This window comes from Triticum aestivum, chromosome 1A, assembly GCF_018294505.1.
Source record: "Triticum aestivum cultivar Chinese Spring chromosome 1A, IWGSC CS RefSeq v2.1, whole genome shotgun sequence".
Classification (NCBI taxonomy): domain Eukaryota; kingdom Viridiplantae; phylum Streptophyta; class Magnoliopsida; order Poales; family Poaceae; genus Triticum; species Triticum aestivum.
In genome coordinates, this window is record NC_057794.1 from 246263676 (window position 1) to 246283933 (window position 20258).

At 42.3% G+C, this 20258-nt stretch overlaps 1 protein-coding gene and 2 long non-coding RNA genes across 20 annotated transcripts; 2 read left to right on the forward strand and 1 right to left on the reverse strand.

Moving 5' to 3' along the window:
• The first annotated feature begins 4307 nt into the window (after nt 1-4307).
• On the forward strand, nt 4308-6107 carry LOC123044429 (uncharacterized). Of its 3 annotated transcripts, none has more exons than XR_006420101.1 (4): nt 4308-4705; nt 4815-4944; nt 5136-5305; nt 5400-6107. It is a non-coding gene; the product is annotated as an uncharacterized lncRNA (long non-coding RNA). The 3 variants fall into 3 exon arrangements; XR_006420095.1 differs by having other exon boundaries at nt 4309-4668; nt 4738-4944; XR_006420100.1 differs by having other exon boundaries at nt 4309-4668.
• A 2497-nt stretch (nt 6108-8604) lies between these two features.
• LOC123044411 (transcriptional regulator ATRX homolog) lies at nt 8605-10402 on the forward strand. Of its 3 annotated transcripts, XM_044467152.1 has the most exons (6): nt 8605-8685; nt 8764-8899; nt 8969-9125; nt 9200-9494; nt 9602-9865; nt 9940-10402. In XM_044467152.1, exons 4-6 carry the CDS (start codon nt 9252-9254, stop codon nt 10276-10278), a joined length of 846 nt encoding a protein of 281 aa, XP_044323087.1. In that variant the 5' UTR covers nt 8605-8685; nt 8764-8899; nt 8969-9125; nt 9200-9251; the 3' UTR covers nt 10279-10402. The 3 variants fall into 3 exon arrangements, with proteins under 3 accessions (XP_044323087.1, XP_044323079.1, XP_044323095.1); XM_044467144.1 differs by having other exon boundaries at nt 8969-9494; XM_044467160.1 differs by lacking the exon at nt 9200-9494.
• An 870-nt stretch (nt 10403-11272) lies between these two features.
• Nucleotides 11273-18263, reverse strand: LOC123044443 (uncharacterized). Of its 14 annotated transcripts, XR_006420107.1 has the most exons (8): nt 18047-18263; nt 17876-17976; nt 16669-16744; nt 16437-16556; nt 16262-16341; nt 15679-15786; nt 14995-15583; nt 11274-12887 (listed from the first exon to the last, which is right to left on the reverse strand). It is a non-coding gene; the product is annotated as an uncharacterized lncRNA (long non-coding RNA). The 14 variants fall into 14 exon arrangements; XR_006420106.1 differs by having other exon boundaries at nt 11273-12887; nt 16669-17976; XR_006420104.1 differs by having other exon boundaries at nt 17876-18263.
• Between the last annotated feature and the right edge of the window lie 1995 nt (nt 18264-20258).

Consider the following 20258-nt stretch of genomic DNA (forward strand, 5'->3'; position numbering starts at 1 on the left):
GGGAAAGAGATACATAGTTGGCTTACAATCGCCACTTCACACAATACATGAATAAAGCATTACATTCATCCAAATACATTCAAGGTCCGACTACGGAACCAAAATAAAAGAAGACTACCCCAAATGCTACACAGATCCCTGATCGTCCCAACTGGGCTCCACTACTGATCAACTAGAAACGAAACAACACAATGAACAAGATCTTCATAGAGCTCCTCCTTGAGCTCGGTTGCGTCACCTGCATGGTTTCATCGGCACCTGCAAACTGGTTTTGGAAGTATCTGTGAGTCACGGGGACTCAGCAATCTCACACCCTCGCGATCAAGACTATTTAAGCTTATAGGTAGGGTAAAAGGTATGAGGTGGAGCTGTAGCAAGCAACTAGCATATATGGTGGCTAACATACGCAAATGAGAGCGATAAGAGAAGGCAAAGCACGGTCGAGAAACTATGATCAAGAAGTGATCCTAGAACAACCTACTTCAAGCATAATTCCAACACCGTGTTCACTTCCCGGACTCCGCCGAGAAGAGACCATCACGATTACACACGCGGTTGATGTATTTTAATTAAGATCAACTTCAGGTTTTCTACAACCGGACCTTAACAAATTCCCATCTGACCATAACCGCGGGCACGCCTTTCGAAAGTTCAAATCCCTGCAGGGGTGTCCCAACTTAGCCCATCACAAGCTCTCACGGTCAACGAAGGATATTCATTCTCCCAAGACAATCCGACCAGACTCGGCATCCCGGTTACAAGACATCCTCGACAAATGGTAAAACAAGTCCAGCAAGACCGCCCGATGCGCCGACATCCTGATAGGAGCTGCACATATCTCGTTCCCAGGGCAACACCGGATAAGCAATCCGTACAACTAAAACCAGCCCTCGAGTTTCCCCGAGGTGGCGCTGCAAGGGGCTCTAGTTTGGACCAACACTTAGACAAGCACTGGCTCGGGGGGTTAAAATAAAGATGACCCTCAGGATGCGCGACTCCCAAGGGAAAAAGGCTAGGTGGCGAATGGTAAAACCAAGGTTGGGCCTTGCTGGAGGAGTTTTATTCAAAGCAAATTGTCAAGGAGTTCCCATTATAACCAACCGTGTAAGGAACGCAAAATCCGGGAACATAACACCGATATGACGGAAACTAGGGCGGCAAGAGTGGAACAAAACACCAGGCATAAGGCCGAGCCTTCCACCCTTTACCAAGTATATAGATGCATTAATTAAATAAGAGATATTGTGATATCCCAACAAAATATCCATGTTCCAACAAGGAACAAACTCCAATCTTCACCTGCAACTAGCAACTCTATAAGAGGGGCTGAGCAAAGCGGTAACATAGCCAAACAACGGTTTGCTAGGACAAGGAGGGTTAGAGGCTTGGCTTAACAATATGGGAGGCATGATAAGCAAGTGGTAGGTATCATAGCATAGGCATAGCAAAAGAGCGAGCATCTAGCAAACAAAGATAGAAGTGATTTCGAGGGTATGGTCAACTTGCCTGAGATCCCGCAAGGAAGAAGAACGAGTCCATGAAGAAGACAAGCGGACGTAGTCGAACGGATCCTCACAACACGACATTACCGAATTACCGAGAAGAAGTACACCAGAAAGAAAGCAAACAACATAGTAAACAACCACCACATAAGCATGGCACGATGCGCAAACAAGTATGATGCATGTCCGGTTTAATGAGGCATGGCATGGCAAAGTGCACCAACAATCCTACAAATTAAGTGGAGCTCATTATGCAACGGAGTTGCATATTGAAGAAAACACCACATGACTTATTTAGTTCTCTCTCGTTTATGTACCCAACAAGATTAAATGTTGTTAGCATGGCAAGAGGTGAAGCATGATGAAACTATCTAATATAGGCAAGTTTAAATGGGGCCGGAACAACAAAACAACAAGTCTGGAAACTCCTCATATGCATATATTAGGTTTGGTACTGTTCTGCCCTAAACATAATTTTAGAGTTGTTAAACATGCAAAGTAAAGCCACCAAGTTAAACTAGGCATTTTTCCAACCCATTTACATATAAAGTTTGTTAGGTTTGGAGCTACGGTTATTTAGTTATGAAATAAATCATTTTAGCATGGCATAGGAGCAATTTTAACCAAACAGCATTTTAAACATTTCAAACATAGATGAAAGTTGGATATTATGAATCTAGACAAAATTCTAAGCAAGTTTCATATATAAATCATTTTAAACTGATGCACGGTTATTAAGTTATTATATGCATGAAGTTTAGGGACCTTTCTGTAAAAAACTGTTGTCCCCTGGAAAATAGCTAAATTCGCCAAGCAGAAAAAATTATGAAATGGGCCGAAACTGGAGGGGCTGGGAGCGCTGCTCACAGTGGCCTTGGGCCGGTTGGACGGAGAGGGTGGCCTGCAGGGGAAAACTAGCAGCGGGCCGGTGGCTAGGCCTTGGCGCGGCCCATGAGCGCGGGGTCGGCCCTGGGAAGCAGCGACTCGGGCCTCTCCCCCGCATAGGAGGCCGAGCGAGGCCGCTGTGAAGACGGTGGCGGCTCGCGATGGGACGGCCGCGCCGGCGAAGGGGATCCGGCAGCGACGACGATGGGGCAAAGCGGGGAAGGACGGGAACGAGTGGATCCGCCCGTGGGGAGTTTGGATCCGGTGACGGACGAGGCCGGGAAGGCCGGCGATGAGCTCGGTGGTGGATCCTGCAAAATGGCGGCGGCGCAGGTCTTAGAGTAGAGGCAGAGTATGGGAGAAAGGAGGAGAGGAGGAGACATCGGGGAGATGGTGCGTGGACCTGCGGGTCGGTCGCCGAGGCAGGCTGGACAGGAGATGGCGGAGGAGGCCGGGGGGGTCCTGTTGGTGCTCGGCGGTGGCGAGGTTGCGAGGGCTCTGGGTCGGGAGCTCCTCTCCCGATCCGGAGCTCGGGGGCGGGGCAGCTGCGGGGAAACGGCGCGATCGGGCCCGGGCGGTCTCAGATGGGCCCTGAGGGCCGGGGCGAAGTGGGGCGCTGTAGAGGCGACATGGCCTAGCTTTATTGGCACCAGTGGGACGCTGCCAAGTGGCGCTGGTGAGGTGGCTGACGTTGGATTTGGAGGGGGAAGGTGGCTGGTGGCACGGAATTTGAGGAGGGAGGCGGCAGGGAGGTATGGGAAGGGTTAGCCTGGCAAATTAGGAAGGAGGGGTGTTTATATAGGGTAGGTGCTAGGGTTAGGGGGCTTTGAGGGGGTTCTCGGAGCGTTTCAGAGCCTCCGATCGCGATCTGACGGTCCGGAACGAAGGAGGGTTTAGGTGGGCTGCAAGTGAGTTGTAAAAAGAGGTTGGGCTGAGATGAGAGGAGAGGAGTGCAGCCCGGCAACTGTTTCCGGAGACCGAAAACGTCCGACGTTAGACTGGCTATAATGCCACTATAGTTTAACGGTTGGGCTATCAAACGAACTCCGAATGCGATGAAACTTGACAGTCGGTCTATCTGCACTATAATAAGACCGCACACCAACTTTCAACCCAATCCGAGAACATTTTCCGGCCACTTATAAAATACTATTTCGGACATGCCGCGGACACGTGCAAGTGTGTCTGGGCTCAGAATGGACAACGGACGGAACTGGGAGACCCGGACTAATGCAACTTTTGAAAACATGATGATGCAATGCACATGATGACATGGCAAGATGCAACACGCAAGGAAATGACATGGCAACAACAGCGAATAACAGGAAGACACCTCGCACATCGGTCTTGGGGCGTCACATCTGCTTCAGCAGGTAGCATTGTCTGCTCTGAAGACCTTGTTTTCACTCTAGATTTCTCCATCACAAATTCAAATGGCTGATGCACAGGAAGAGCAGTTGAATATACAAACATTGTCGACAAAAGCAATGAGAAATACAAAAAAGGACGACATGATATAATTCACATATATGACGCTTGGCTAAACAACATGGCATTGCATAATTCACATATATAATGCTTTGCAACAAGATAGCATTGCATAATTCACATATATAATGTCTTGCAACAAGATGGCATTGCATAATTCACATCTATCTATCTATCTATCTATACCTTTCTATACCAATTAGAGACTCCCTAATAATTCCCACGTTAATTAAAAAATAGGAGCCGTACATCTAATGATGGGACCGAGTTATTACGGTCTAGATTAACCCATACAATTTGTGGCTGAAAAAATTAAGTTCGCTTATTAAACAGACTGATTCACAAAGCCCAACATCATTCGATGGTTGTGTCAGAAGAAAAGGCCCATAGCGCTCTGAGTCAAGAAAAGGCACATAGCGCTCTCCACCATCTCTTCCATTACCAAAAAACACCCCCGTTCACAAAAAAGAGACCTGAACCAATCGTAATCTCTTTCTCAATCTCATCTCTCTCTCTCTCTCTCTCTCGAACTCTCTCGAACTCCCAGGTCTCTCTGCATCTCCCCATGATGACCAGATCCATATCTCTCAAATTGGAGCAAGAAATTTAGGCATGGATCCCTCTCTCAATCACGTCTATCTCTTTCTATCAAACTCTCAGGTCTCTTCTCTCCTCACCTCAAATTGCAGCAAGGACTCTTTTATCCTCACCTCAAATTGCATCAAGGACTCTTCTATCCTCACCTCAAATTGCAGCAAGGACGTTAGGGCGTGGATCTCCTGCGCTCAACGAGGTCATCGCACTAAAATTATTTTCCTCATGTGGATTAGGTTCCCCTTCTCACATTGATTTTTTTTGCTAGATTGGATTCAAAAAAAATCTAAGGATTCAATTTTAAATCTAATCTTCTCACGTATGCTCTTTGGATACATCATGAAGATCGGTTTGGGGCAGAAGTAAGCCCATAAGGCTAGCTTATAAATTAAGCATGCAACCTAACATAGACCATCTCAAATCAAGGAGGCTCTATTCGTTGTCAGCATCGTCATTGCTCAGATTCTCCTATTAGGTGCGACGGTTGCCTCTATTCAGTTGCTTTTCACCCAATTTTTAGATGATTATTTTTTTGTTGGTTCAATCACATTGTTAGGCTTTGCACTTACTATGTAATACAAACTAATCTTTCCTTCCGATTATAAAGTCTTTGATTTGGCTAAGACTATAACAAGTTCTAATCTTCAAAATTGTGTTCGCTTATAGGTCAAATTCTTTTGTTTTCAATTGAAACAATGGCATATGATATGCTCGATGCGATTAACAATGGGAAGGATTCCTGGAAAGCGAAGGTCGGAGTAATTAGGCTATGGGACGCCATTAACCTCAATAACAATGAACTAATTAGCCTTGACATGATACTGCTTGATGAACAGGTTAGTTTATTGGTAAAAGGATTTTTTTCCAACATAAATAGGTCACTATGATTTAAATACCAATGCATCTTCTCACTGCATTATAATGTTTCAGGGCACTATGATACATGCCAAGGTAATAAAACATATTGATGCGGAGCATCCTTCCATCATCCCCATGGACTCTACAGCAACACATCCAACCCCTCAAGGACCCATGACTCGAGCACGTGCAAGAGCTCTTGAAACCGAGGTGACATCACTCCTCTCACAATTCCCTTTCGATTCACATGAGACATGGTTACTACCTCAAACGGAAACGCTATGCATACTCAGGTACCAAGGAGTTCACCGTGAAGAAGCTAGGAAGCAAGGAGAACCGGAAGCGGAAGACATGCATGAAGATGGAGAGGAAAAAGCACCAAGGACCAGGGTGGCCGGACGATCCGGACGGCGGCCCGGACGATCCGGACAGAGCCCGGACGATCCGGACCCCGGCCCGGACGATCCGGCTAAATCGACCGAAGACTACAGAAGCCTCCCCCCTGAAGCCGGATCATCCGGACCCCGTCCCGGATCATCCAGACCCTGCTCGGATGTCCGGACCGCCAGTCGGACATCCGGCCCTGCGCCTCCACCAGCCGAGTCTTCGGATCATCCGGGCCTCCACCCGGATCATCCAGACCAGCCCGGATCATCCGGCTCCGGACCCGGATCATCCGGCCAGCGCCTGTGTGCGTGTGTTGGGCTGAGCCCATGTACCCCTTTGCCCCTAGCCTATAAATAGGACTCCTCCTCCTCCTTTTGAGACTTAGCATTGGATTAGCTCATATTTGTGTGAGAGCCTTTGCTCATCCACTTGGATACTTCTCCTCGGAGATCAGGACCTCTCCGGAGAAGATCCCCAAGCGGATTCAAGACCCCTCTTTAGGGAAGAACATCAAGGCCTCCTCTTGGAGAAGAACGATTCCGTTGTATCCTTTCCCTTTGTTGATTGTGGATCATATGTTGCTCTATGTATTCGATGATCTAGCACTTGTGTGATCGATTCCTTGTTGGTTGAGTGATTCTCTCTCGTTTTCCCCCGTGTTTCCCTTTGTGCTTCCGCGTGTTCTTCGTGATTCCCCGTAGGATCCACTCCAAACGTGAAAGATCGACGCTATAGGGTTCCACCCTACATCATCATGGTATCATGAGCCAGGTTGATCACGTTTTTGGAGCCCCTACCCCGTGATTTCTAGCTTGATTTTGTTGTTTTCGTCCTAAATCCGAAAATCCCCACCAAAAATAACTCCAAATTTTTTTGTGATTTGTTAGTTTTGATGATGTTTTGTTGATTTTGATCCATGGATTCGGTGTGTAACTCGTGGATCTTGCTTTTCCCCACCATCTTCCCCTTGAAATCCATCCAAAATCCACGGAATCGCCGAATTTCTTGCCGTTTTCGAGTTCTTCCCGAGCAGTTCCCGACCGAGATTGACCTGCCCGGATCATCCGGACCTCGACCCGGATCATTCGGCTCCTGGTCCGGATCATCCGGCTTCCTCTGCCGAAACTGCAGTTTTGCAGTCCTCCTCCACCACCCCAACCACCACCACTTCCACCTGCCAAACCCCATCATCCCCATGGACTCTACAGCAACACATCCAACCCCTCAAGGACCCATGACTCGAGCACGTGCAAGAGCTCTTGAAATCGAGGTGACATCACTCCTCTCACAATTCCCTTTTGATTCACATGAGACATGGTTACTACCTCAAACGGAAACGCTATGCATACTCAGGTACCAAGGAGTTCACCGTGAAGAAGCTAGGAAGCAAGGAGAACCGGAAGCGGAAGACATGCATGAAGACGGAGAGGAAAAAGCACCAAGGACCAGGGTGGCCGGACGATCCGGACGGCGGCCCGGACGATCCGGACGGCGGCCCGGACGATCCGGACAGAGCCCGGACGATCCGGACCCCGGCCCGAACGATCCGGCTAAATCGACCGAAGACTACAAAAGCCTCCCCCCTGAAGCCGGATCATCCGGACCCCGTCCCGGATCATCCGGACCCTGCCCGGACGTTCGGACCGCCAGCCGGACATCCGGCCCTGCGCCTCCACCAGCCGAGTCTCTGGATCATCCGGGCCTCCACCCGGATCATCCGGACCAGCCCGGATCATCCGGCTCCGGACCCAGATCATCCGGCCAGCGCCTGTGTGCGTGTGTTGGGCTGAGCCCATGTACCCCTTCGCCCCTAGCCTATAAATAGGACTCCTCCTCCTCCTTTTGAGACTTAGCATTGGATTAGCTCATATTTGTGTGAGAGCCTTTGCTCATCCACTTGGATACTTCTCCTCGGAGATCAGGACCTCTCCGGAGAAGATCCCCAAGCGGATTCAAGACCCCTCTTTAGGGAAGAACATCAAGGCCTCCTCTTGGAGAAGAACGATTCCGTTGTATCCTTTCCCTTTGTTGATTGTGGATCATATGTTGCTCTATGTATTCGATGATCTAGCACTTGTGTGATCGATTCCTTGTTGGTTGAGTGATTCTCTCTCATTTTCCCCCGTGTTTCCCTTTGTGCTTCCGCGTGTTCTTCGTGATTCCCCGTAGGATCCACTTCAAACGTGAAAGATCGACGCTATAGGGTTCCACCCTACATCACATATGGTTAACAAGTTCAGGCCATTGATCCAAGAAGGTTTAGTCTACATGATAGCAAATTTCAAGGTTACATCTGCCATGAATTTCCGTCCAGTTGAAGGCGACAAGATTATTAACTTCTTGCACACAACAAAATTTCAAGAGATTAAGGGACTTAAAAATATCAGAATAGCAGAACAAAGTTTCATGTTTTGTAGTGTTGAAGTTCTTTCCACAAGAGATGGCCAGAGGATGTACTTATCCGGTATGATTGTATTTGTTTAAATTATTAACTTGAATCTTCACCACATATTAACACCATCTTATTTAGCAGATGTCATTGGGGTAGCAAGTTATATAGGTAATATTGAAGAGACGGAGCCAACTCATGGGATTTCCAAGATTCGAGATATTGTACTTCGAATTGAGTAAGTACACTTAAATAAAATTGTATGAATAAAATATCATGGCTGCTCATAGTCATGTCTGTTGGAATATACAGGGATCAAAAAGTTAATATTAGACTGTGGGGTAATAAGGTCAACCAAATTGATGAAGATTCTATGGGACGTGTTGTCATAGTAACATCAACAACTGTCAGAAAACTGAAAGGTTTGTATTTATATCAATCAAGGGTAAGTAGTGTTATGCATGTCATTTTTGTATTCGAAATTTAATATCAAGTTCTTGCAGAGTAGTCGCTGTCATCTACAGGTGCGACCAAAGTATATATCGATTTGGATATGCCTGAAACAGCTGAGCTCCATACGAGGTGCAACCATTTTTCTGCAATAATATGAAGAAATCCTATTTAGTCATGTACATGGATACTTACCTCATGCGAAAATAGGTATCGCTTGGAAGATGATATCATAGAGGAAACAGGGTCGGAAGCCCACTTGCAAGGAACAATTCAAGAACAAATGCTCTATAACAGAAAGACACTAAGATAAATAACTGAAATTGCATATGAATCTGAAAAACAGGTATTTATGATTAACTTTTAAATTCTTTTTTCATATGTTTTATGTGCTAATTTAACCTACGATGGACAGGAAAAGTTCTATACTGCAGAAGCAACCATTAAGTCAATTGATACATCAGATGAGTGGTACTACATAGGATGCGGCAAATGTAACAAAAAATACAAAAAGAAGGGAATCACTTCTACTGTCCAAAATGTGAGAAAGAACCTGAGAAGACATGTCCAAGGTAAATTTGATAATATCTCATGTTTTAGGTAGTAATTTATCCTCCACTTACCAGATGTGTCATTTTGTTACTAGGTACAAACTTAAGCTAGAGATATGTGATCATACTACAACAACAACTTGCACCATGTTTGAGACAGACGCAAAAAAACTGATTAAGCAATCTGCAAGATTCTTGATAGATAGGGATGACTATGATATCCATGAGCAGGCAGAAAAATTTCAGAAAATATGTGGGCAGAGATTGATTTTTCAGTTCAGACTGAATGACTATAATTTCAAGTACGGTTACCAAGATTACACTGTTCATAGAATATTTTTTATGGACCCTGAAGAAGATTCATCGGTACAACACGTTAATGTTGAACATGTATCGTCTATTTGTACTACGATGCTCCATAACATTTTGTATATGTGCATGCCATATTTTACAATGAATGTTTATGGAAACTAACTCAATTTGTCATGTTTTTGTAGAACAGTACGAAGGGCACTAAAAATTCTAGGACTAGGAACACATGTCGCGTTGTACATTCTGATGAAGAATCAGAAGAGGATAGCCAGGAGAAAGATGCATGCAAATTCAAGGAATCTAGCCCCAAAAGAAAGCGTACAATAAGCATTACTGAAGACAAAGATTCTGAAAAAGATGGAACTGAGAATTATTCAAAGACCAGCATAAGGCTTACTGGTGTTGTTGATAAGGGATCTAAGAAGAAAGGAATTCAGAATGATAACCATGTAAGTTTCTTGGTGCATTTTCATGTTCTTTCATAGTTGTTGTACACCTCTCTAACTGGTATAAATGTTCGCAGGAGCAAGTGAAAAAATTATCACTTTCAAAAACTATAAAGCAAGAATCAGAGGATGATGAACTCACTATTGACCAGACTAAAAGGGGTAGGAGACGGAGCACAGGTCGTGCTGCACATCTTGACGATGAATCAAAAGCTGAAGGTAGTCAGGAAATAAACAAATCCAAATCTATGGAATCAAGCCCCAAGAGGAAGCGTGTTGTAGGCAAATGCGCCGGTGTTTATCAGGAGCACAATAATTCAAGGCCTAGGACAAGGCTTAGTTGTGTCGATAAAAAATCACTAAGCAAAGGCATTCAGAAGTCTGGTGTATTAAGGACTCGAAAGACAAGTCGCTAATTTGTGGAGATCCGTTAATTTAGGATGTAGTACAATAGATGGGAGCATCACATTTGTACTTTATACGAACTTCGTCATTGTTTAAGATATTTTTAATAAACGTGAAGGCATACCTTTGTGTTAGTAAGTTATTATTCTCTCTATTATTCAGAAGTAAATGTTTGGTGTAATTCTGAATAGTCTAAAACAATTCAATCTTAGTTACCTTAGTTGCTTGCTATATGAAGAAAGCATGACAGCTAAGAGAACAATTCTGCGGTTCATGGTTGAGTCCATATTTGATTCTGTTGTAGCATTTGATCGCCAGCATCAGGAACTGATTTCTCTCCGTGAGTGCATCCCTTTTAATTAGAAACAGCTGATTTCTCTCCGTAAGTGCATCCCTTTTAATTAGAAACAGCAGTAGAATTTCTCCATCCTGTTCGCCAGATTTGTACCAAGTGCCAACTCTGGGAGGAATTGATCAGGGTGCTCTCTTCATATGTGCTAGCCTCCCCAAGCTAGCTGGTGGAGGAATTGATCAGCTAACCTTTTTTATATGGATCAAATAGCTTTTTGGTACGACTAACCTCCCTACAGAATCAATCAATTTGTTTGCTTTGCTAGCTTGGTTGGGTACACACGTTTACAGAAGAGGTCCTGAGTGCAAATTCAGTGATTTCCTGAAGTCAATTTTCAGCTTGACCTATGTTGCGTACATAGAGATTTCCCATACACTAAGCCTTGGGCATAACCAATTCTACCTGTCACCCTAGCGTACATAGAGATTTCTCATACACTAAGCCTGGGGCATAAGCCATTCTACCTGTCGCCCTAGCTCTGACGTACATGCTCCAGTCCGCATTGCATTCCGTCTTGCCATCTAGCCCTATCATGCGTGGCCGACCATGACTCAAGTTTAGATTGGAGTTAAATATTGGTTTTTCCACGAAGACATGTAGATAAGCACGGGTTCTGGATGGTTAAACACATGGATAGAAATTTGAATGAAATACATAGACTATACGTGTATGGAACGAAGACGTGCATATATAAGACATACAGCGCTAAGACTAACTGCTCAGATCTAAATGTACGCGTGACAAATTCTACATAGCAGAATCTTCTTATCTCTCTTTTCTGCCACATCGCCCGCCGCCGATCACATCCTTCATCGCGGCAAGACATCACCTCTGATCTCATCCCACATCACATACAGGCGATAATTAATCCTTACACGGCAAGCAGTAAGGAGCAGATAGGTTGTGTGCCAGTACTTGCAGGTAATCATTACCAACTTCCACTACTATATGCATCAACTCTGTAATCTCATCACATATGCTTTGTTAATTGCAACTACAGAGAAATTGATGAACAATCATCAAAATTAGTTTGCCAATTACAAACCATATAGTATGTCCTCTGCTTAAAAGGTAATAACACATGTACATGATCTACAATTCTTTGTTGGCAAACTATCAGTAGGAGAACAGGAATATTTCCAGGAAACTGATTGATCCAGACAACATCCTTCAAAACAATGCGGTACCTGACATGTGTACATTAAACTTATCGTCAGCAACTCAGAATTTCCAGACAAGTAAAATAAGGTGCTTACAAGATGTCCTCACTATCATGTACTGCTTACATACTTTGTGATAACCCCGATGAGGAATAAAATTCTAAGAAAGTTAAATATGAATGGATTTCGACTATCAATATGATACTAGCACATCCAAGTGCACGGGTCAACTATCAAAATACTTGATACTCTTTGCATGTTGTTGTTCTTGGACAAAATGCTTACATTTTTCCCTCATATTTTTCAGGATTAACTACCTGCAGTCAGCATGCGTCGAACTCGCAATGGACTCAACAAAAACAACAATAGGTATTGGTTACCACAATATAAAAACAATTTTATACCCATTAATTTACCTAGATTATTAAAATGGCACCAAAATCTAATGCAGCAATGAAAGACCTGACAAAGCAACCTCCAAACTTGCCACTCTACAATCTAATGATAATCAACCAGACATCATTAGAGCAGCAATGAAGGATGCTGCACGGAAAAGGAAAGAAATACTTCAGCAGAAAAGGAATCAGGTGCTTATAAGATGTCCTCACTAGCATGTACTTAATTTTTTTGTGATGTTCCCAATGAGGAATATATTTTAATTTCTACAGTCAAGGTTAAATATTCAGTGAGAAATATTACATGGGGTACATGCCAGATCTTCGGCTCCAGAAAGGAAATACTGCTGAGTTCCATATACTTAATTCTATCTGCATGTTGTTGCTCTCAAACAAAGCGTTACAATTTTTTCCCCTCATTTCAGGATTCACTAGCTGCACTCAACTTGCGTCGAAGTAACGGTGGACCAAATCAAAACAACAGAAGGTATTCATTACCCCAATACCAAAAAATAATTATATAGACATTAATTTACCTGGATTATTCAAATGATACCAAAATATAATGCAGCAATATATTGGGTGACCAAACAATACAAATACCTCAGCAAGGAACCTCGCAGCTCGCGACAGTAGAATCTAATGATAGTCAATCAGATATTATCAGAGCAGCAAGGAAGGAAGCTAGACGAAAAAGGAAAGAGATACTCCAGCTGAAAAGGGAAAGGAAACGAATAAGGACAGAAAAGGACAATAATGGCTGTGAAGTATCAAATATAGCAAAGGATGTCACTCAAGTTTCAAATTTGGGAAAACCAAATTGCGTTTGGGAATTTTGCAATGCCATTATGTGGCATGGAGAGAGAAGCACAAACACATGTAACATCACAGTTCCAAAGTTTGGTCTCTGCTGCAAGGAAGGGAAAATTAAATTACCACCACTGAAGCAAGCTCCGTTGTATCTCCGACAGCTACTACGTTACAATGAAAGAGGAGAGTCATCCAATTTTCGCCAGAACATCAGGTTGTACAACTCCATGTTCGCGTTCACTTCAATGGGAGGAAAGGTTGACTATGAAATTAATAAGCAGACACCTGGACCATATGTTTTCCGTTTGAATGGCCAAAACTACCATCAGATTGGCACTTTACTTCCTAAAGATGACGTGACAAAACCAAAATTTGCCCAATTGTACATACATGACACAGAAAATGAAGTGCGTAACAGGATTACTGCATCAACTTCAATGGAGATTAAGACAAAGCCAGATGAAAACATTGTCAAAGGTCTACTAGAGATGCTAGATGAGCACAATGTTTTGGTCAAATCGTTTCGTATGGCAAGGGACAGGCTCGAAAACTGAGATATTAAAGATGTAAGACTAAGATTGATCAACAAAAGGTCGAAAGATGGACGGCAATACAGCCTCCCATCTGCCTCAGAAGTTGCATCACTAATTATTGGGGAACAAGATGGAGAAAATAATGAATTTGATATAATAATTGAGACCAAAGACAGAATGTTACAGAGGATTTCAGAGTTGCACCCAAGCTATATGTCAATGCAATACCCCTTGCTTTTTCCATATGGAGAAGATGGGTTCAGACCAGAAATAGAGTATCAAAAAAAGATAGGCGACAAAGGTAAGAGAGTATGTAACAATGCTGGAGTTTTATGCATATCGCATCCAACAACGTCTTAACCAAGCAACAACCTTGCAAATGAGTGGACGTTTGTTCCTACAGTTCTTAGTTGATGCAGCAACGTGCATTGAACAATGGAGACTAAATTGGTACAGGACAAACCAAGGAAAGCTGAGGACAGAACTATACAGAGGACTGCATGATGCAATAGAAAATGGAGATACACGAACTGAACAAGTTGGCCAAAGAATCATACTACCCTCAACATATAATGGTAGCCCTAGAAATAAGCAGCAAAACTACCAAGATGCCATGGCGATTTGTCGTTGGGCTGGCTATCCTGATCTCTTCATCACTTTTACATGCAATCCGAAATGGCCGGAAATACAGGATATGCTGGATCTGATTCCAGGCCAGAAACCTGAAGATCGTCCAGACATTGTTGCCAGAGTATTCATGTTAAAACTGAAGGAACTTATGAATGACATAAAGAACGAGAAGTGTTTCAGACAAACAATTGCGAGTAAGTTTACCAACCAACTACAGATTTACTATTGCCTAGATGATTGTCCTAAATCATTTCTTCTCAAATTTCTTTACTTGCATGCAGTTGTCTACACAATAGAGTTCCAAAAAAGAGGCCTCCCTCATGCACATATACTGGTGTTTCTACATCCAGATGATAAAGATCCCAGTCCTTCCCAGACCGACAAAATCATATCAGCCGAAATTCCTAACAAGAATAGTGATCCAGATGGGTATGAAGCAGTGCAAAATTACATGATACATGGTCCCTGTGGTCAAGCACACCCAAAATCACCATGCATGGTCGATTAAAGTTGTGCCAAACATTTCCCCAAGAGTTTTTGCACTGAAACTACAATAGATGAAGATAACTATCCAGTATATAGAAGATGAGATGATGGCAATACTGTGGACAAAAACGGAGTGAAGCTAGACAATAGATTTGTTGTGCCATACAATAGAAACATACTGGTCAAGTATCAAGCCCACATAAATGTTGAATGGTGCAACAGATCAAGGTCTATAAAGTATTTATTCAAATACATCCACAAAGGAGAAGATCGAACAACTGTATTAATAGAAACAGAAGAGCAACAAAGAGAAACAAGAGGTGGCAAATTAACAAACAGGGATAACGAAATCAAGAGATACCTTGATGCTCGGTACATATCTGGATGTGAAGCCGCATGGCGCATATTTCAGTTTCCTCTTCAGTATAGAGAGCCTGCGGTTGAAAGGTTACAATTTCACCTAGAAAATGAACATGTTGTGGTATTCCCAGACTCGATGGATTTAGATAAAATCATATCTCGGCCTAACATAGAAAATACAATGTTCACAGAATGGATGACAGCCAACCAATTGCATGAGGAAGCTCGCAGTTTGACGTATGCACAGTTTCCAACCAAATGGACTTGGCATGCAAACGAGAAAGAATGGAGGAAGAGACGTGGTGGTAAAAAAACCATAGGCAGGATTTACTATGCACAACCAACAATCGGTGAAAAATACTACTTGAGAATGCTTCTAAATACCGTGAAAGGATGCAGATCCTATGAAGAAATCCGAACAGTTGATGGGGTTGTACATCCAACATACAAATCTGCATGTTATTCTCTTGGGCTACTTAATGACGACAAGGAGTGGGATGACTGCATCAAGGAAGCATCCCATTGGGCCTCTGCTCCTCAAATGCGCCAACTTTTCTGCACAATACTTTTATTTTGCGAGGTGACTGATCCTGCAAAGTTGTGGCAAACAAACTGGGAGTTACTATCTGAGGACATCCAACGTCGGCAAAGAAGAATACTCAATTTTCAGGCCCTAGAACTCAACTCATTGCAAATAAAGAGCCTCCTCTTGGCAGAGATCGAACACCTATTGGCTAAAGGTGGTAAGTCCCTCAAAGAATTTCCAGGAATGCCACTACCAGATAGTTCGATTCTTCAAGATATAAATAATAGATTAGTAAATGAGGAACTAAACTACGATAAAGATTCTTTAAGAATAGAGCACACAGAGTTACTACAAAAGCTAAATCAAGATAAGAGGATGGCTTTTGATGTTATAATATAATCAGTTAGCAGCAGCCGTGGAAAACTGATTTTCGTTGACGGATATGGTGTAACTGGAAAGACATTTCTGTGGAAAGCAGTCACGACAAAATTAAGATCCGAAGGAAAAATAGTTCTAGCAGTAGCTTCAAGTGGTATAGCAGCACTTCTTTTACAGGGCGGAAGAACAGCTCATTCAAGATTTCACATTCCGCTCAAAATCACAAGCGAGTCGACATGCAACATCAAGCAAGGAACATTTCTCGCGGAACTAATAAAGAAAACTTCACTGATAATATGGGATGAAGCACCTATGACACACAAGAACTGTTTTGAGGCACTAGACAAGAGTTTGAGAGACATACTTCGATTCACAAATGAGGATGCCGAGCATAGACCGTTTGGAGGAATGACAGTAGTCTTGGGAGGTGACTTCAGACAAATCCTACCAGTTATGCCAAAGGGGAAAAGGGAACATATCATTTCGGCATCTATAAAGAGATCCTACTTGTGGAAGAACTTTGAGGAGTACCGACTCACAGAAAATATGCGTCTGAATTCATCCGAAGGTAGTCCAAAAGAGAAAGCAAAGACAGCTGAATTTGCAAACTGGATACTAAACATCGGCGATGGCACAACGGCAACAATAGATGATGAAGACTGCATTAGCATCCCAGAAGACCTTATTTTAAATAAAGGATATGACCCAAAAGCATCTATAGTTAATAACACATACCCTGAATTACACAACAAGTACACTGATAGAACATACCTAGAGGAAAGAGCGATCCTGTGCCCAAGGAACGAGACTGTTGACTAGATTAACACCTACATCATGAGTCAAATTCCTGGAGAAGAGGTAACCTATCTCAGTTTCAGATACAACATGCAAGGCAATGTCTATGGTGGAAGACGAAGATATGTTGTACCCAACTGAATTTCTAAATAGTAACATTTTCTGGAATACCAGATCATGAACTGAGGCTGAAAATAGGATTACCAGTAATGCTTATGAGGAACATCAATCAAAGTGCAGGACTTTGCAATGGGACAAGACTAACAATAACACAGCTAGGAAAGCGTTTCATCGAAGGCCAGGTCATAACAGGTACTAACATTGGTGACAAAGTTTACATCCCACGAATTATTATGTCACCAAGTGATTCAAAATGGCCATTCATTCTGAAAAGGAGACAATACCCAATATCGGTGTGCTTTGCTATGACAATAAACAAAAGTCAGGGGCAATCTCTCAAAAAGGTTGGACTCTACTTAGAAAGGCAAGTGTTCACACATGGCCAACTCTATGTTGCAATGTCAAGGGTTACCAGCAGAAATGGATTGCGGATACTTATATCGGATGAAGAGCGTCCATCCGACAAGGTTGCAAAAAACATTGTTTACAAGGATATATTATAGATATTTTTTTTAATAACTAGAAGTATAAGTTAAGAACAAATACAAACATTCTTAAATGACCAAATATAATGTGTTGCAGACATAGCAGCCTTTTTTTCTGGAAAGACATAGCAGCCTTATCTGTTTTAAATTGGTTTTTAAAATTGTTTTAAATGGTTATCTCTGAAGTATTATATTTGTCAGCAAGGTACTTCTCTCTGCATTTACAGGTAAACAAAAATATGCGAGCAAGGGCTAACAACTGATTTGACAAGATCAATACCAGTTATATATGTATGCATTAGGGACGTGGCTCTAAAGTTACAGAGCCATTGAAGAACCAAGATCATTTTCTCAATTAATATAAAATTTCTTTCTTACATAGCCTACCAGTCATATCCAATTTCACAAATAATAGAAAATACTGGAACAAGTAATTTCGTAGCTGCATCTGCCAGCATTTTCCTTGATGACTCCTCTACCATCGTCTCTCAAGTACACTTTACAGCAAGATGCAAACATACGGTGCTCAAATTTATTTAATACAAGGAGGAGATGGTAAGGCAAAGGGAGATATGCACCTGTTCGTGCAAACGCACAGTAAAGAGGAAAAGATGCATACTGAATGGATAAGATAATGCCACTTTCTTTGGTAGATGGATAGGAGTTGCCGGCGCTGCTGCTGCATAAGGAAACTCTGCTCAGCAACGCGGGCGCCGGAGGAGATTGCAGCTTCGGCCGAGACGACGTACCACACCGCAAAGGGGAACGGCTAGATGGCCGGCGACGTGATGCGATTCGCCGCGGAGGACTATAGAAGGTTAATGATGCACGCATTGTCCATGAGATCCACCGGCGAGGCCGCTCTCATGGCGCCGGTCAGAGGGGCGCGCACTAGACACGACGGCAGCGCCGACCGCGGGCGCCGAAACCCGCCGCTCATGCTACCAAAAATCTGTAACTAATAAAAATGCGCACATCTAAATGGACATTAGCCACAGTGTAACTCACTACAGAAAATATAATTTCTATTTCAGTTGACTATACGGGACCAATTTTAATAGTAACTAACAAAAAAGAATAACGAAAATCGGGATAATTATTTTTATCTTCCTGCCTATTCTATTCTAAATGGACATCACAACTCCCTATAAATAAATTATTTATTTTTAAAAACATCTAGTTATGCGTCAAGTAATTCCAAAAAAAAGCATATTACACAAAATAAAACTCATAAAAAGAAAATACAGATGATAGCGAAATCTAATTGTTGAGTATACAATTTACCCAAGGAGTTTTCGAAGGAGTTATAGAATTGATCGTGCAAAGTAGAAAGTTTAGGGGTATATGATAATATTTTTAATTTTAATCTCAAGAAAAAAAAATTAAAAAATTTATGGTTTCCCAAAATAACATACTTAGCACCCATATTTATATCCAACAGTATATCCATTAAGGCCACAAAAAATCATAGCAAAAAAACAGAAATCATAGCAAAATCTAACTGTGTAGCATACAATTCACCAAACAAGTTTTTAAAGAAGACCTAGAATTGATCGCTATCGAGCAAAGTACTAAGGTTAGCAAATATCCTAATTTCAAATTCAATCTCAAGGAACAAATTTATAAAATAAATTGTAGCTTCTCAAAAGAAAAAGTTTAGCAATCTTTATATCCAAGAGTACGTCATTGAGACCATAAATAACCATGCATTGCCTTCCATGAAAGTTTATGTTTTACCCCACAATAAATATGCTAGCTCGTGCAAACGCACGGGTAGGCGACTAGTGTTACTAAGTGGGTAGAAATTATTCCAGCTAGTAGTGCTGATCATAACACTTCCATTAAAATGCTTAAAGAGGTTATTTTTCCGAGGTTTGGAGTCCCTAGATATTTAATGACTGATGGTGGTTCACACTTTATTTTTGGTGCTTTCCGCAAAATGCTTGCTAAATATGATCTCAACCATAGAATTGCATCACCTTATCATCGTCAATTTAGTGGCCAAGTTGAACTTAGCAATAGAGAAATAAAACTAATATTACAAAAAACTTTTAATAGGCCCCAAAAGAATAAGTCTAAAAATTTGGATGATGCACTTTGGGCCTACTGAACAGCTTATAAAAATTCTATGGGCATGTCTCCTTATAAAATGGTTTATGGGAAAGCTTGTCATTTGCCTCTTGAGTTAGAACATAAAGCATACTCGGCAATTAAAAAACTCAACTATGATTTCAAACTTGTGGGTGAAAAGAGGTTATTTGATATTAACTCACTAGATGAATGGAGAACCCAAGCCTATGAAAATGCCAAGTTATTTAAAGAAAAAGTTAAAAGATGACATGAGAAAATAATCCAAAAGCGGGAATTTAAAGTTGGAGAATATGTTTTTTTGTACAACTCTCATTTTAGGTTCTTTGCAGGAAAACTTCTCATCAAATGGGAAGGACCATATATTATCAAAGAGGTTTATTGTTCTGAAGCTATCAAAATAAATAATGCCGAAGGTACTAACCCGAAGGTGGTCAATGGGCAAAGAATAAAACATATCTCAGATACGCCCATTAATGTTAAAAGAAATATTATCCAAACTATGACACCGGAGGAACATATAAAAGAAACCATCTGGAACACTCCAAAATCGTGAAAAAGAGAAGGTACGTGATACACTAAGTAAACAGACTCCAAAAAATCTACAAAAATATTTTTTTGTCGGTTTTGGAATATTACAAAAAATTAGGAAAATAAGAAACAACCAGAAAGATAGCCCTGGTAGGCACAAGACACCAGGGCGCGCTTGGCTTGTCAGGCGCGCCGAGGTGGGCAGTGCTTTTGGCAACCGAAGACCACCTTTTGTCAAGATAACTTGTACTATATGTTCCCCTTCAAAATGGCCAAGTGTTAGCGCCCTTCCCGCTCATTATTTGGGGAGAGGCCCAGGACCTCTATAAATAGAGCTAGCCA

Coding starts and splice junctions, on each gene's coding strand:
- LOC123044411 (XM_044467144.1), top strand. CDS start 9,117: ATGTCCAAGGTAAATTTGATAATATCTCATGTTTTAGGTAGTAATTTA. Junction 9,495..9,601: donor AACACGTTAATGTTGAACAT/GTATCGTCTATT, acceptor ATGTTTTTGTAG/AACAGTACGAAGGGCACTAA. Junction 9,866..9,939: donor GAATTCAGAATGATAACCAT/GTAAGTTTCTTG, acceptor AAATGTTCGCAG/GAGCAAGTGAAAAAATTATC.